Source organism: Centropristis striata, chromosome 17 (genome assembly GCF_030273125.1).
Source record: "Centropristis striata isolate RG_2023a ecotype Rhode Island chromosome 17, C.striata_1.0, whole genome shotgun sequence".
Classification (NCBI taxonomy): domain Eukaryota; kingdom Metazoa; phylum Chordata; class Actinopteri; order Perciformes; family Serranidae; genus Centropristis; species Centropristis striata.
Window position 1 is genome coordinate 22825942 of NC_081533.1, and position 16051 is coordinate 22841992.

General features: G+C 39.5%; 1 protein-coding gene across 1 annotated transcript in view; it reads left to right on the forward strand.

The window, feature by feature from the left end:
* The window catches only part of plcb3 (phospholipase C, beta 3 (phosphatidylinositol-specific)), a 57520-nt gene that overhangs the window by 13737 nt on the left and 27732 nt on the right, over positions 1-16051 (forward strand). The window contains exon 2 of the mRNA XM_059354611.1: positions 2094-2180. Coding sequence (XP_059210594.1) covers positions 2094-2180 — 87 coding nt within the window. The remainder of the gene's footprint in view (positions 1-2093; positions 2181-16051) is intronic.

A 16051-nucleotide genomic window follows, 5' to 3' on the forward strand; every position in this document is an offset into this window, starting at 1 on the left:
ATTTATTTGGCAAAATAAGTTTGCAGTAAATGTTTGCAGTAACGTTCTGGTGTTGAACATAAGGAACAAAAACACTTCTTCATTGTCAAATTGTCAAATATTTTTTAATAGAAAAGCTTTTTTTGAATCGCAAAAATGCAACTTTCTTATCAAAGTTAAAAAAAATTCCACATATTGAAAAGTCCCTGTTGTTTATGCATAGAGTTGACGGCCTCAGATGATATGATGATACAACTCAACTATTTAATCATATGCTAAAATCCTGCATTTTTAAATCTATAAACACTCTAAATTCTTTAGTTATTGATTTTGCTCTTGCCGATAATGATAAATGCTGTACTTTTTGCAATTATTTTTTATTTATTTTCAAGAAAACATGCATTTCAAACCAGCCGGCAAGTTGTAGGGTTCAGAGGGTTAAACATATCTTATATATCAGCTCTGTTAAAATAATTTTATTGATATATCCCACATTAAGAATCCTGCTGTGTGTGGTCAGTGGTTAGCTTTTTGTGTGTTGCGTTTTTGTATTCTTACTGTTTCTCCGCTGATAGTGTGTTGGTGGGAAAGTTTCTGTGGGTTGCCGGGCAGATCTTTCTCTCTTCCCGTGTGATGGTGATGATGATGCCGATATTGATGCTCATGATGACATGTGTACATGAGTCATCCGTCACTATAATAACAAACAATCTGGATCATCATCGTTGTTTCCCAGGATGTCTGGACGATGTGCTTGTCTGTTGGGCCAGAGTATGACCGCTCCCCCCTGTAATTACACTGTGTGTGTGTGTGTGTGTGTGTGTGTCTGTGTGTGTGTGTGTGTGTCTGTGTGTGTGTGTGTGTGTCTGTGTGTGTCTGTGTGTGTCTGTGTGTGTCTGGTCATGGTATTTTGCCTATGACCCCATAATGATGATGCTAATGACATGTTGATGCAGGCTCCTGTGCCATCATTATGCTGCACATGAATGAGATCTTCATGCTGGCCGAGCTCTGTGGGTTCGAGCATCAAAAGCAGCTGTTGCATGACACATGCACAGAAACACACAATATCCCCGTCCGTCTTCCGGTCTGTCTCCAACCCTGCAATGGCAAAGCACCAGACAGCTGCTGCCATAAACAGCTTATGTTATATGCTTTACATATTGCTGTGAGACTTCTGTAAACAGAGTAGCTGCTGCAATGTTCTCGTTCACAACAGAAGTTGTTTCTGCAATTTTTATGGCCTCTCAAGGAACCTGCTGCACAGAACTAGAAGCCTATTTTAAATGAAATGCTATGCAAGGTGACCAAGCAGAAACTAGAATGACTCGTTCAGAAGTTTAATCTGTAGTTTCTAAGAAACACAGGCTGAAAGAAAATCTGATTTCATTCAACCTGGGTCTCCCTTTTATAACTCCTTAGTATTGCCTAAAAAAAAATCCAATTTAAACAACACTTATAAAAAGGAAGCTATTTTTCAGAAATGTACTGTATTATTTACATTTTTTTCTACATTAATGCCATAAAAAAAGTTAAATTACTTTTTTAAGCTGAAGTTGAAATCTGTAAATTAGTATAATCAGATAATTAAATATTTAAAAAAAAAAAGTATTATTAAATTGTTTAATGGTCTTCAATGTTAAATTACAGCGAATTTTATGCCAAAATAGAAAAAAATACACAACATTTTGCTGAATGTAAAATTAAGGCAACTTTCTGTTTTCTTACAGTCAAACTCTAAATTTAATGTAAAAAAAAAACAAGTTAGGAAGTGGTCTAAAATGTTAATACAGCAGAATGCCGTAATTTTCAAATTCTTTTTGACACATATTTAACTGTAAAAAGATGGTATATTTTAGTGTAATTTCTGCTTTTTTTTTTTGCAAATATAATGTAAATGCGTTCTGTTTTCTTTACACAGCATCCCCAACTTATTTAGAGGTACTTATCCTTATCTAGTCAAGATAGAACCTACAGAAGATGTACACCGATCACTACACCCACTCTAGAAGTTGTTATAAACCTTTGCAGAGTTGCTTGAAGTTATAAACTTTGAGCTTGAGAAAGATGTAATGGTTCGTTCCTCTGACGTCTCTATTTCTGTTTTCATCTAGGAGCCCAACAGCGGGCCCCCCACCCTGGTAACCCTGAAAGTTGACCCAGATGGATTCTTCCTCTACTGGACTGGAGGGTCCAACCTGGTAAGACATACACACACCCACATACACACATGTTCTCACACGTTGGTCTCAAAGTAGGCCAAATGGACTCCCAAAGCATTCAAAAAAATGATGAAATAGAAATGGGCCACTCTGAAGCAAACCACAATGGATTTTTAATGCACCAACATGAGCACTCATATGGATATGACACTTATTTACTAACTTCCTCCTCCAGCTATGTTAGCTGTCTATCTAAACAGTTGTTTCTGCCCCTTGTCTCGTTGTCTCTTATTGTGGTTTCATCCAGTCCATTAGTTTGGCTGAAATGAGTTTTATCAATTTGTAACGACCTTGTTTCCCCTGTTCTCCTTCTCCCTGATGTCTTTGTGGTCTTCATCCTTTTAGTCCTCCGTCTCTTTCCCTCCATGCATCTGTACTTCCCAATAATCTCCCTCTCTTCTGTCTCTGCCGTCTGCGCTTAAGCCATTAGTTTAGTAATATTGGATTTTAGCGTTTAGCTGACATGATTAGCCATAGACGATAGACAGTGAGTCAGCGGGATGTTGGGTTTTGAGATTTTGATTGTGTAGTTCAGATGAATTAAAGGTGTATTATTATATATAAACATAAACCTCTCTGTGCTTTCATTCATCTGTCCATCTACTATATGTGTATATATATATATATCTGCGTGATGTCGGCCTGGTCATTTTGTGAGGCCTCTCGGATCAAATGACATTTCAGCGCAGCTCAATTAACTTCCCCCATCCTCCAATCCTCCAATCTCTCTCTATGTTTTTCTCCTTCTCTCTCACACACACATTGTCCCTCTTATTATTCCTGGCTTTCTATTTATCCAAAAGGCATGTATGGAATGACCTGTTGATAGCCGATATTATCACTGCGTTGTGTCTGCATGTTTTGGAGTGTGTGTGTACATATCTGGAGCACACGTCATGCTGTCTGTGTGTCAGCATGTGTTCATGCATTCACATAACACACAGAGGCTTTAAATACTCATTTTATCTCGATGCCCGCACATGCAAGTGTGTATGTATGTGTGTGCGTGTTATAATAGGCCGCTCGTCGCCCGAGGTGCAGCTGTGACACTGTTTAGCAAAGAGTCGGACCGTCAGTCATTAAATCTCTCTAACCGCTCCGCACAATGACTGCAAATAGTCTTATAAAGATACACAACATGAAGAGGTTGTTTAGATGTCACAGCAGTTGTAAAGAAGCTGGAACATGGAGTCAGATAAAGAAACCGGAACATCTAAGAACCCTGCCTGGTTCTCTAGTACGTTATTGTATCCACCAAGTTAATGCTGACATTGTGGTGACTTTGCTAAAAAGAAGTCAAGTCTGGGCATGAAACACAAACAGTCAGGAAGGTTTTAGCCAAAGTTATGTGGAAGACTAGAATGACACTTGAAGAGTGCAGATCTCCGCCAAGGACAATGCATGCTTTTGCCCTCTGGGGAGTTCACATCAGAGCTAGATAACTTCAAGGGCTGTTTCTATGTTTGCCTTTGCACCTCCAATAGGAGTGTTGACCTGACATATGCTTCTGGGTTTTTGGCTTTGACGATGTTCAGTAAAGCCTGGACTTCACTGTCCTCCGTCCATATTTTCTTTCATGCTGTTGTGTTTGTATGTTTTTAAAAATAGTGCTTGAACTGTGTTCGCCTCCTCAGTGTACAATCTCTCAATTAGTCACCTTACACTTACCTCACTCATGACTTCCCCTTCTGCTGGGAGGGTACCTACTCTGAAATAGGAGCTAAAATAGTCCCTTAAGGTGTTTTCACAACCCGTCGGTTAGTCTGAATCAGAGTGAAATTCATACTTTGTATTTAGTCTGGTTAGCTTTCACAGTGCATGAATGTAAGAAAAGATTTGCGGAGTGGCAAATACTCACAGTTTTATTTCTTATTGGTGGAAAGTTGGTGGTGGAAAATGTAAACATGGAAATACACAAAGCAACATGGAGCCGAACGCACCCCAAGTACCTTTGATTATACTGGCTGTAAACCTGGTGTGTCTACCCAGCGACGGCCCAAATGTCAAGCAAACAGTCAGCAGAAGTCCAATTCAGTCCTCTCCCAGTAATGTTGCATCTGTCCCTCTGTATACATCTCACAGGTAGCCCACAATCTGCTGTTTTTTGGTTAATTTACTGTAATTGGGCCAGATTATGTTCACAGCGCAATTGAACTGCAAGTGGTCTCAGTACGATTGGTACGATTGGAGCGCTCACAAGCGACCAAACAAACCGTAACAAGGATTCAACTTTACCAGAGTTTGAGTGAAACTGACATCATCGTCATTCTGAGAACTATGATGGTTGCTAGTTCTTGTGGTGCAGACACAACATAAAGATGGGTTCTTAGGACTATAAAAAGGGTTCTCCAGTCCGAAAAAAAACGCCTTTGATGCAACAGAGATGTGATGTATTTTATTGATCACAGTGTGTAACCAACACATTGATCGCTGTTTTCAGTATTTGCGTGACAGTAAAGGGCAAGGAAAAAATATCTGTTCAACCATGAAATATAATCGGGCACTCATTTTCTACATTATTCTGACACCACATGACTGTGAAAAATAATTAGAGTATTCACCAAGTGAATTGTGGGATTAATCTAATCTATCTGCTACAGAGGCTGAAAATCAATTAGTTAGTAGGCGTTGACGGCGTTGGAGGTAATTAAAGGTAAAAATGTTAGATAAAAGATAAAATGTTTTACCCAAAATTCCATTGTAAACATCCATCACAATTTACAGATTTCCTGTTTCAGATTTGACCTAATGTTCATACTGTCCAGTGAAATGATGGATGCTTTGTTCGTATTATGACATAAGCTTGTTTGGATGTCACATGACATGTGGTATGGATTAAAAAATAAAGGGAACATGAACGAGACAGAAAACTGCAGAGGAAGATCATACTGTGAGTGTGATTATAGATGCAGAAATATTACTGAAATGTCTCTCTAAATTGATGTGTGTGTCCTTGGATCCAGCCATGCAAGCTATTTCCATACTGCTGTGTCAGATTTGATCTTAAAACTACAACAATACCTAAATCAAGCCAGCCTGCCTGTAAATGCCAGGATAAGGCAGTGCCACCTCATTTGTTTTATGTGCCGCACTGTTTGGTTTTTCTTTCATTACTTACTTACTGAGAGCTTTTCATCTTTGTTAATGTTGGCGTGACTGAGCTGGATCATGGCCTCTAGTCTTACTTCAGTAGCGGGAATGCAGCTTGCTGCCTGCCACAAAATCTCAAATATGCCTCAAAACAGTCAGACCACCAAGGACAATTACAGGGAAATAAAACCAGAGTCAAAGACAGGCAGTGACTAATAATGATGGCTCCTCTTTGTTTAATTTTTCACAACAATTTAGCATCCAAAAATCTGACTCAAAGTTGTGTTTTAGGCAGTAAAAGTTTCTTTTCAGTCATGCCCATGGTGTTTTTGAACTGCACTTCCCAGATATCAGTTGTCAGTTAAACTGTGTGGCCGGAGCTGTGACGTACGTTTCCTCAACTTTTAAAAAAAGTGTATTAAGTTTCTACAATGACGCAGGTTTAAATCTTGCTCATAAATCTGGACAGTAGAAATAAGCTGCTCGTCCTCAGTCCTCCTTTTGATCTAACAAAACTTCTCTGCACTCTTCTCAGGTGAAAGCACTCCTGAATGTATAGATCTAGATATGGACTGTGGCTTTTACAGAAGTCCTATTTCAGTGATTTCAGTCGATCTCAGAGTGAAGCTTTAAATCAGCGTTGTGGCTTCCCTGGAGATTTCAAAGCAGAGCTGAAAAGAAAGAGGCCACTGCAACACAGATATCCAGCTATTATTAATGAGATCAGTTAATACGCTTTTACACAGATGACAAGGGTATTCTGGATGGAACCCATTTCTCTGAATAGAGGCACCCAAAATATTTGATCTCCAGTACAGTTTTTATTTTGGCTGCTCTGCTCTTCTTTTCACTACTAGTGTCAAACGATGGCGTTCAAGGAAAGACACCCTGCTTTTATTTAAAGGCACAGTTAGGGCTGGCAGTTTCTTTTTTGTACTTTAATCTCAAAGTGTCATCTTGTTCCATTATATTCCAGAGAAGACAAACATCACTTTACACCAACATGTCTCAACTCATAGCAAAACAACCCAGACAAATAAATAACACCACGAGTAAGAGGAGAAATGTGCATTTTTGATTTTGTGGTGAACTGTCCCTTTAAGGATTCTTTCCATTCGGAGGTGATCAAGATGCATTGTGTCTGCTTTGTGAAATTCAGGGTACTCATGGTCAGTGAGGGGAACTGGATCACTCACTAGAGTAATTTTTAGAACTTCAGCAAAGATATTCGAGGACGTCCGACAGTCTATAACCCAAAAATGTCTTGAAGTTTTTTAAGAATGTTCAACTTGAGATGAGAGGATAGAAAGAACAGCTTTCTTCATCAAGGTGAGAAGGACGCAGCACTCACATTTTATTTAGGACATATACATAAGCTCAGCCCCTGTGGGTTTGAGGACTCTTTTCTCTCCAGTATCTAACTCCACTTATAGAGGAAACAATGCAGGGTATTAGAATCAAGCAAGTTCAGCAATTGCAATTAAATATCAGGAGCATGTTCTGGCCTTTTCTTCATGCTCCATCCATCATTATTCTTTTTATTCCTCTGGTTTATCTCATTCACTTTCTTCCTCCCGTTGTATATCCATCCGAACACGTGTCCTTTCACCTTTCCTCCAGGTGTTCGTCCTCTGTCCACTTCCTTTCTGTTCACTTACCTCCATCTGCTTCGTGTCACCTTCTCCTAAGGCCTCACTTTGTTTAACATTTTCCTTTAAATAACTCTATCTATAGTTCGGTCTTTTTCCAATGTTTCTCTGTGTCTGACACCTTTTCTTTGGAACAGCACTCAGTCTGCTTTTCTTGAGAACAATATCTTCCCGCTCTGCCGGTCAGCTTTGCCTCATATTTCCTTCCTCCATCCTTTTATGATAATCTTTGACATCTCTTTCTCTTTTCCTCTCCCTCCTTCCTTCATCATTTTCTCTCAGTTATCTCCCTCTCTCCATCTTTGTGTAATGTTCAGAGGTTTGGCTTACAAGACCTCTGACGTGTGTGTGTGTGTGTGTGTGTGAGAGAGAGACTACTCAGCGCCCAGAATTTCCCATAATAGTCAGTGGCGATAACAACCAACTGTCGCTGACACACACACACACACACACACACACATGCACACACAGTGGCTTGGCAGTGAAACAAGGGAGACACACCCCACGATGCACCACTCTCCACTGTTTTTCTTTCCCTTTCACTTACCCACTGTCCTTCCTTCTGTGTGTCTGTCCATTCCCGACTCTCTAAAGTTCTCCACTCTTTTGCACTTTCAGTTGTGATTAACAACATCAGTAATTCATCTGTAGCTGAGGGTTCACTTTATCTAACCAAGTTGCAGCTACACTCTCGTGATTTATATTAGCTATTATTCCTGGGGCAGGCATAAATCGCACAGGGTACACAGGGGTTGAATTTAATAAAAATATTTAAAAGTAATGACAGCAGGACTCCATAACATAACATACAGGCCTCGCCAAATGTTAGTGTAACATGTTTGATGTAGCACCTCGGAGAGATATACTCCCACACTGCACAAACTTAATTCCAAATGGTCAGTTCAATTAAACAGTTTTAAAACAGTTCAGAAGAGACAAAAAGTGCTTTAAGCTGAGGACACACTACAAGATTTTTTGCCAGATTTTACCCACGATTCTCAGTTGGGCAAAGTGTGCACCAGTCCGCACTAGTTGGGGACAGTCTGCTTGGCTAGTTGGCACAAAAATCTCTTAGTGGGTTTGGGGAACCGAGCAAACTAGTTTGAATTTTTTTAGCAGAATCTGGATGCAATCGGGTCGCGTGAAGTGATTACCGACCCAACTGCAAACTTGTGTTGCCAACAGCCAATGAAAAAGAGAGGGGGGGACACAGGAAATAGCGTCAGAAGACGACGGGAAGTAGCGGGAATATATTGACCCAGACCCTTTTTTTCTTCTCGGTGTTTTTTTCCAAGCAGATAGCTGCACAGACAAGACATGTTTGTTTACTTTGTTGGGGCGGCGGTGGATCCATTGGTAGAGCGGTCACCCACTGATCAGAAGGTCAGGTTCGATCCCGTGATACTGAACCCCAAATGGCTCCTGATGCTGCGTTCATCGGTGTATAAATGAACTTCCAATGGTTGCAGGTGGCACCACTTTGCCCTGGTAGCCTCCGCCACCAGTATGAATGTGTATGTGAACGGGTGAGCGAGCGCAGTCTGTAGTGTAAAGCGCTTTGGATAAAAGCGCTATATAAGTGCAGTCCATTTACCATTTACTTCTTCTTCCTCCTCTTCTTCTTCTTAAAGTTTTAGTAGCGATTGGCAAACATCAAATTGGTGCATTTTCGCCACCAACTGGTATGTTTGTTGACCATTTAAACTGACGCCCTTGTGAGAGTTTGATGCATTCAGTGGCTTTAGTCGGTTTGACACATCATAGAGTCTGTGATCCCCCATCAGAGGCAGTTGTTAAGTGTTCCCCAGACTTTCAGTCGTCATACAAAAATCTCCTGAAACCATCATGTAGTGTGTACTCCAAGTCTTTTCAAAATCTGTAAAGACTGTGAAATTTGTGTCGTGTGTCCCCAGCTTACATGACAGAAACCCATTTGGTTATTTGGTTATTCAATGCATAGAGAGTTTTTATGCTTCAGGCAAACAATATAATATTGGGTAACACTTTAGATTAGGGAACACATATTCAACATTAATTAGTTGTCTAGTTCTCCAGACCTTTGACGTGACTGGTGGCTCCTTGGACATTGCATTTGACATTACAATCTACCAATCCTAATCCAATCATCCAAAAGGAGCCACCAGTCACGTCAACGGTCTGGAGAAGGCTATATAGAGACTTGTAAAGTACATACAAGGTAAAGCATATTAAGATCGGAACTCGTATACAACAACTTCCTCACTGACTACCAATAAGCAATAATTCTGATGTTATTGAGGGAAAACTCTTAGTTAATGGCCTACTGGTTGTATAATAAGGCCATGCAGAATAAGGCATTAATAACTACTTAATAATGACTAATTAAAAGCCAATATGTTACTTATTTGCATGCTAATAAGCAACTAATTAATGTTGAATATGTGTTCCCTAATCTAAAGTGTTACCTAATATTGTATACTCCGCATACAGATTCATTAAAGTGACAAAGTGAGCTTCCTGTCCATGTGTAACCAAAAAATAGTGGGCAGTAATTCACCTTGTGCAAGACTTGCATAATTTACCACATGCAGCAATGACACTGTTCATGATTGTGTACAGTTAAGAACTTCCAAACCAAAATTGCACCCGCAGTACATGATTCTGCATTTTCACATCAACATTATGTTATGACCGAGGCACCAGATCAGCAATCAATCAATCAAAGGATCTCAGAGGATCGGCGACACGGACGACAAGAGACTGATTGTTGAAGTGGAACATCATACAATCATTTATGACATAACATATTGTTTTTTTTATAAGGATAGATGATTGGATCAACAGATCTTCCACGTCAGAGAAGCAAAGTAAGCTGTTGATTGTTGTTGTTGTTACTTTATACACACAGTTTATCACGGGAACTTTCGGCCTCCCTTATGTTCAGGATTATCGCGTGTTCTCGTTATCTCGCGTGTATACTGCTGGCTCGCTATGCTGCTGTTCCGCGGCTGTAACACGCCTGGTGGAAATCCCCAGTAATATGTCCTATGTGCTGGTTGTTGGGTTGAGTCTGGGTGAGGCTAAAAGCTAAATGCAAAGTTCATGTCAGTGACTGGAGGGTTACACAAGACCCACATCCCAAATCCACACATCTGTTACAACATATGCTTGCACCCTCCTGCTAACCCCGCTGTGTGTGTCCTTTTTCTGTCCTCTGGCCAAAACTCTCCTCCAACCTCCTCTTTACATTCGCAATCTAAATTTGATGTTTTAAGTTTTAAGCAGATGTTGGAGGTAAAATAACAGCGAGGCAGATGGAGAGGGGTTAGAGGGTTCTCCAAAGAGTTTGGGATGGATCTTAAACTGGAGCCATCAATCATCTCACGTCGACATGCTGATTAAAGGAAAGGACTGAAAAGTTTGTTGATTGTTCTTTTGTGGAAACCAAAGCTATACTTTGTTTAAAGAAAAATCTTGCTCAGAAAGAATAAACCTGTAATAAACCTGAATTTCAAGGACTGCCATAATATGGCGTCATGATTATCTACCGCAATTACTTTTTGTCTTTGGAAACATGCGTTTACCTTTAAAAATAGTTCAACTCAAAAACAATGAAAAAATAGATGCTTAACATAAATTATAGATATAGATAAAACATTTTAAAATAAGATCAATTATGTTGTAGCTTGTAAAACTCATACATGCACTTCCACAATCTGCTGAAAACTACTAAACATTCATTATTTAAAAATATTAGTAGAATCTGACCAATACTGGATTTATGGGGCCGATGTATTCTGCATTTTATTCTGTAAAAAAAGGCTTTAATCTGCACATATTGGACTACATATCTGTGATAGGTCAATATAGGCCGATATAACATTCCTAGATTTTTAACACAAGACAAAATGAGAGCATTTTTGTGAATCAGAATGTGGCACAATAATTGTTTTATCTTGATTTATCTTGTCTTGTCTTCTTAATCATAATATAAAACAAAGTTTATCTAAACAGAATAAACAGAATCAGGGTTATGGCTTGAAAGGATCCGTCTTGTGTAAATATGACGTCATGTTCTTGATTTAATCTGAGTGACTCAGGACATGATTGGTTCTACTCTGCCTCTGATTGGTTTACTCTGACATTCTGACCCTAACCACTCTCACTCCAGTTTAACACAAGCTGAATCATTTCTAGCCACATTCTGAATTTGAGATTTCCCATTTATTTTTCTCAATCAAATTTCCATCCTACACTCCTGTCATTGTAAAGTAAATAGACACAGGATGTAAGAACGTGGTTGGATTTGATTATTTGTGTTGTTTTAAGAACAACACCGTGCCTCCACCGCTCGGCCAAACAGAACTAACCAGGCCAAATATTATTTATGGCACCTTGTTTCTGTTCAAGAACATTTCTGCAATCATTTTCCACAACACCAGTGCCAGCGCAGACGATTTGTCAGCTAAAATGTCGTTTCCAATAAACGAACAGGAGCATTTGATTTAGTGTCGTCCTGGCGGAGCACAGCCTCACCTGCCACAGTGGGATGAGTTAAAATGCACCTGGCTCTGCGGCTAATCCTCCCCGCACTCTGTTTTACTTTGGCTATCCTTCCTTTATCACTTCTGCTGTTGGCTCTTGCCCTGTTTCTAAACAGCTAATCCACCTCCAATTTGTCTTCCTCTCCCCCCTCTCACTTCTCCATGTCTCTGCGTCTCGGGGGCAGCTGGTAGCCATCAGAGAGATGAGGCAAAAGTTGTTCCTCTAATATAAACTGAAGGATGACATTTCCTCCCTCTCTGTTCTCCATCTTTTCTCACTCTTTCTTCATCTTACTGCTTCCCGTCCTCGCCTCTGCTCCTCTTCATCTCATCGATGCATTTTCTCACGTGGTCCCCTTTCACCAGAGTTATTGCTCTTTAATTTCTTGTAACAACACTTCTAATCTCCGTCATTCTCTCTCTCGGCGTGGGAAAGTGGGCAGGAAGTTAGTCAGACAGGGAGATGGGGGTTCTGGGGAATTTTAGTTACCCCCTCATCCCCCCTGCTCCAACTCCTCCTCCAAATTTCCCGTTTTCTCTGAATTCCTCTCTCTCTTTCTCTTTGCCTCTCCTTCTGTCCTTCTTGTTGTCTTTCTTTCTTCCTTCCCTCCTCCTTTTAAGGTGCACAGGTCATGTCAATAGCACCTGGGCTTTCAGGCATTTGCCCCCAGGGATGTAATTGAGTTGCTGCAGAAGTCCAATTTAGCCTCTTAATGGTGTGGAATTGATTTCACATACCTTGACCAGATTGAGGGCCAGGGGACACACAGAAACTACAAACACACACTTACTGTCGTGTGTCAGGTATTACCTGTGATTCTAACAAACACCCTGGGGGGCTGCTCAAGTGTCACTACGTACTAACTGGAGTTACTGGATGTGTGAATGTATTTGTATATTTGAACTGGTCAGTCCAGTATGAGAAGAAGTACTGAGTGGTTTGGGTTTTACATATATCTCAAGAAGGGTTATTTCATTCATTAATCACTCATTAATGAAATACTGGTAAAAAAACAAACAAACAAACAAACAAACAAAACCCACTTCGGGGCATTTAATAGAAGAGGTTGGAACAATAATTTCAATCACATATTTTATTTTTATTTTTTTTTAGATGAATGTTAAAAGGAACAGGACACTTTGAGACATAAGGTAATTGCTCTTATTAGCTGTAAATTAGCTGTTTGTTGAATATAAATCCACAGCCCAGAGACAGCTAGCTTAGCCTAGCATACAGACTGGAATAGCTGGAAACTGCTAGCGTTGCACGGATTAAGAAAAGTATCCCAAAACTCACTGATTAACACATTATATCTGGTGTTTTTTTAAGGCTCACAAACAACTGTGTTTTTGCTAGGGGTTATGGGTGTTTCTGGTGTTATTTGTTGTTTACTACTGCGCAGAGCCAAGCTAACTGTTTCCCCCTGTTTACAGTAGCTATGCTAAACTAAGCAAGCCGCCTGCTAGCCGTAGTTTCATCTTTAGTTTACAGATATGAGAGTGGTATTAATCTCATTCTTTCCTTAAAAGCCAAACTATTCCTTCAGTGAACTGTTAGCCGACATCTTCAACTGAGTTGTTCTTTCCAAACATATTCAGTTTAAAATGAGAATGGATATAAAATGGAAGAAAAGCAGAAAAGAATCAAGCTAAAAGCAGAACATTTTTAAGGTCATTACATCGTAATGTATCGTTTTTTTCTCTGTGGGATTAATTTGCACATCAACTTATATTTTTTTTTCAAACTGTTTTTGTCACAAATACATTCACATAGAATACATATTTTGCACATTGAAAGGCCACATAATTGTTTTGTGGAACAAAGGCAATCATCTGAGCTTTCGCACTGTAAATAAGGCACCAACTGATCATGCTGTGTAGAATATTTATGAGAATTATAAAACAACAACACAGAGGCTCCATAGTCTGAACCAAGTGTCAGTGCATGTCCAGTCCAAACTTTCTATTCTTAACTTTCACAATAAATGCCCTAGAAAAACACACTGCAGAACTCAATTTGTAATTTTGCTGAATGGAAACTAAATAAAATAGCTTAGAGCAGCTTAGAGTAGACTTCATACTTTTCTTGTGGTACCCCTAAGTGTGTGAGTGTGTGAGTATGTGTGTGTGAGTGTGTGTATGTGTGTGTGTATAAATGAGCCGGCTGAATTGTAAGTACAATGATTGTTGGCAAGTATAAGTAGAGATCTAATAGAGATTATCTCCCTGGCTCAAGTGAAACATCCACAAGGAATTAACTTGGAACAAGGGGTTTACATAATATACACACTCGTGCAGGAGGTCAGTCTTGCACACACACATCCAGTGAGCGGTTCACAGGGGAAGTTGAGTCTGTCAGTTGATAAAGTGACAACTTCCTCCCACTTTCTCCTCTCTTCCGATTTCTTTACTTCACTCGGTCACATGTTTTGTTTTCTGTTGACATTATCTGTTAGTGCACATGGCAGAGCAGTCTTCACTTTCACTCTCAAATACACACACACACACACACTCACACATCATAGACATTGAATTATTCTCTGTATGAAGAACTGAGACACTGCACGGTATCGATTCCATTGTCTGAGCAGATGCTTCCTCCATACTGTGTGTTTCAGTGCGAGTGTTTGTACACTATTTTGTGGAATCGCTCTGCTCAGTTAATGAAACTTCCACCTTGCGTGTAGAAGCAGCTTGGAAACTAAATTTTAATACAATACCGATTTTAGAGGGGCCAAAGTTTACTGATTACTTATATGATGGCCAATATATTTTTTTATTTTTTTTAGCTGGAATGAAATGAGATGTTTTGAATATGAACTGTGCAACAATTTTGCTTTCTTAAATAAATGTATTAAAGAGAATATATATATATATTATATAGTTTTTACATTATTATACCATACATACAATTGTCAACCAACTCTAGACATGAACACCAAGAAAATAAAGATTAAATAATAATATAATAAATATCTAAATAGGATAAATACTGTATATTCAGTATCAGTCAAACTTAAAATAATAATAATAATAATATATATATATATATATATATATATATATCTAAATCAAAAGCATTGTTTTCTGCATTATATGTTCTGTAGATGCCAATAAGTCTGTGATAGGCCAATAAAACCATAAAAGAAGCTAAGCAATAACTTGGACAGGCTCTAAAGGTCAGGTGAGGCAAGAAACTACCGTCAGTTGATCCAACAGGTTGTAATCAGACTTTCTTAACTCATCTTAAGCACAAAACAGGAAAATGAATAAAATCGTTACCTAAACTGTCTCCACCACAGTTCACGGATGGACTTTCCTGGTTAACTCTGACTAAAAATTGTCTGTTTTACCTCCAAATGAAAGTAGTTTAGATCATCTCTTATTGCTCTCGCTTTGTATTTGTTCCACATAAGATTGATAATGAATTTCACATCTAACTCTCGGCAAGAAAGTGAATAAGCATATTTCCCAAGTCTATGTTCTTCCTCCCGTGTGTGTGTGTGTGTGTGTGTGTGTGTGTGTGTGTGTGTGTGTGTCGCCCCCGCTGATTTATGTGTGTTTGTGTTCTGTTAGAGATTTATGATTACTGCAACTATTTTTGTTTTGTGTGTGTTTTTGCTCCAGTCCTGCCTTTTATTTATTTGCGCTTTGAGAGAATTGGTATGCCTTTGTTGTTTTTTGTTTGTGTTCATTTTATTGATGTTGAACTAGTTTGTGCTTTTCCTTTTAATAAATGATGATGTTTTCTTGCCTCGTACATTTGGACTTCACTTCTCTTTCATGTTTTATTGTTTTCTCTTTCCATCTTTTCAGCACTTCTTCTTCTAACATTTCTCTGATTACAAATCACTCCGGATCAGTCTGTCAGCTAAGTGGCAAAAATATTTACACTTTCTTCATTTTCTCCCCTCCGGACCACAGAAATATGAACCAGCTAAGTGAGGAGGAGCCAGAAGGAATGAGAGAGGTAAACAGATAAAGAAGGGAGCAATAGTGGAGGAGGGGTAGAAAGGAGCGTTATCTCATTGATGTATGTAGAGGAAATATTACGAGGCGACACAGACAGAGTTATAGAGCTGTCCCATGTTTCACTGGGGTATTAAGTGTCCCCCTCCTTCTCTTTCTCTAAACACCTTGCCAACTATTCCATCGCGGCCATAAAACAGTTTGAGCTCTCTTTGTTCTACTTCTCCGATGATTCTGTGCCTTTTAAAGTCTTCTTCTCCTCTCCTCTGCACCGATTGGCTGGTTGGGTCGCAGCCAAGTGGCAGAGGGTGGAGATGCATGCTGTCCTGGCACTATGCGTGTCTGTGTGTGTGTGTGTATGTGTGTGTCCAGGAGGATCAGTTTCCTATGTGCCGTCATCATGTGCCATTTGATAGGAGCCGTGATTGGTCATTCGAGGCATATTTAGCTGTGGTGATCTTTCGAACGAGCTCACAGGCGCGTCACAGGAAAGGAGTGGCGCTCCTTTAATTGTTTAGTTGCCCTTTCATTTTTTTATAATCTTAAGAAAATGAATGGGGGAGAGTTGCATGGCAGGAGGGAGGAGGGGAAGTGAAGAGTTAATCACAGAAATGAAGGA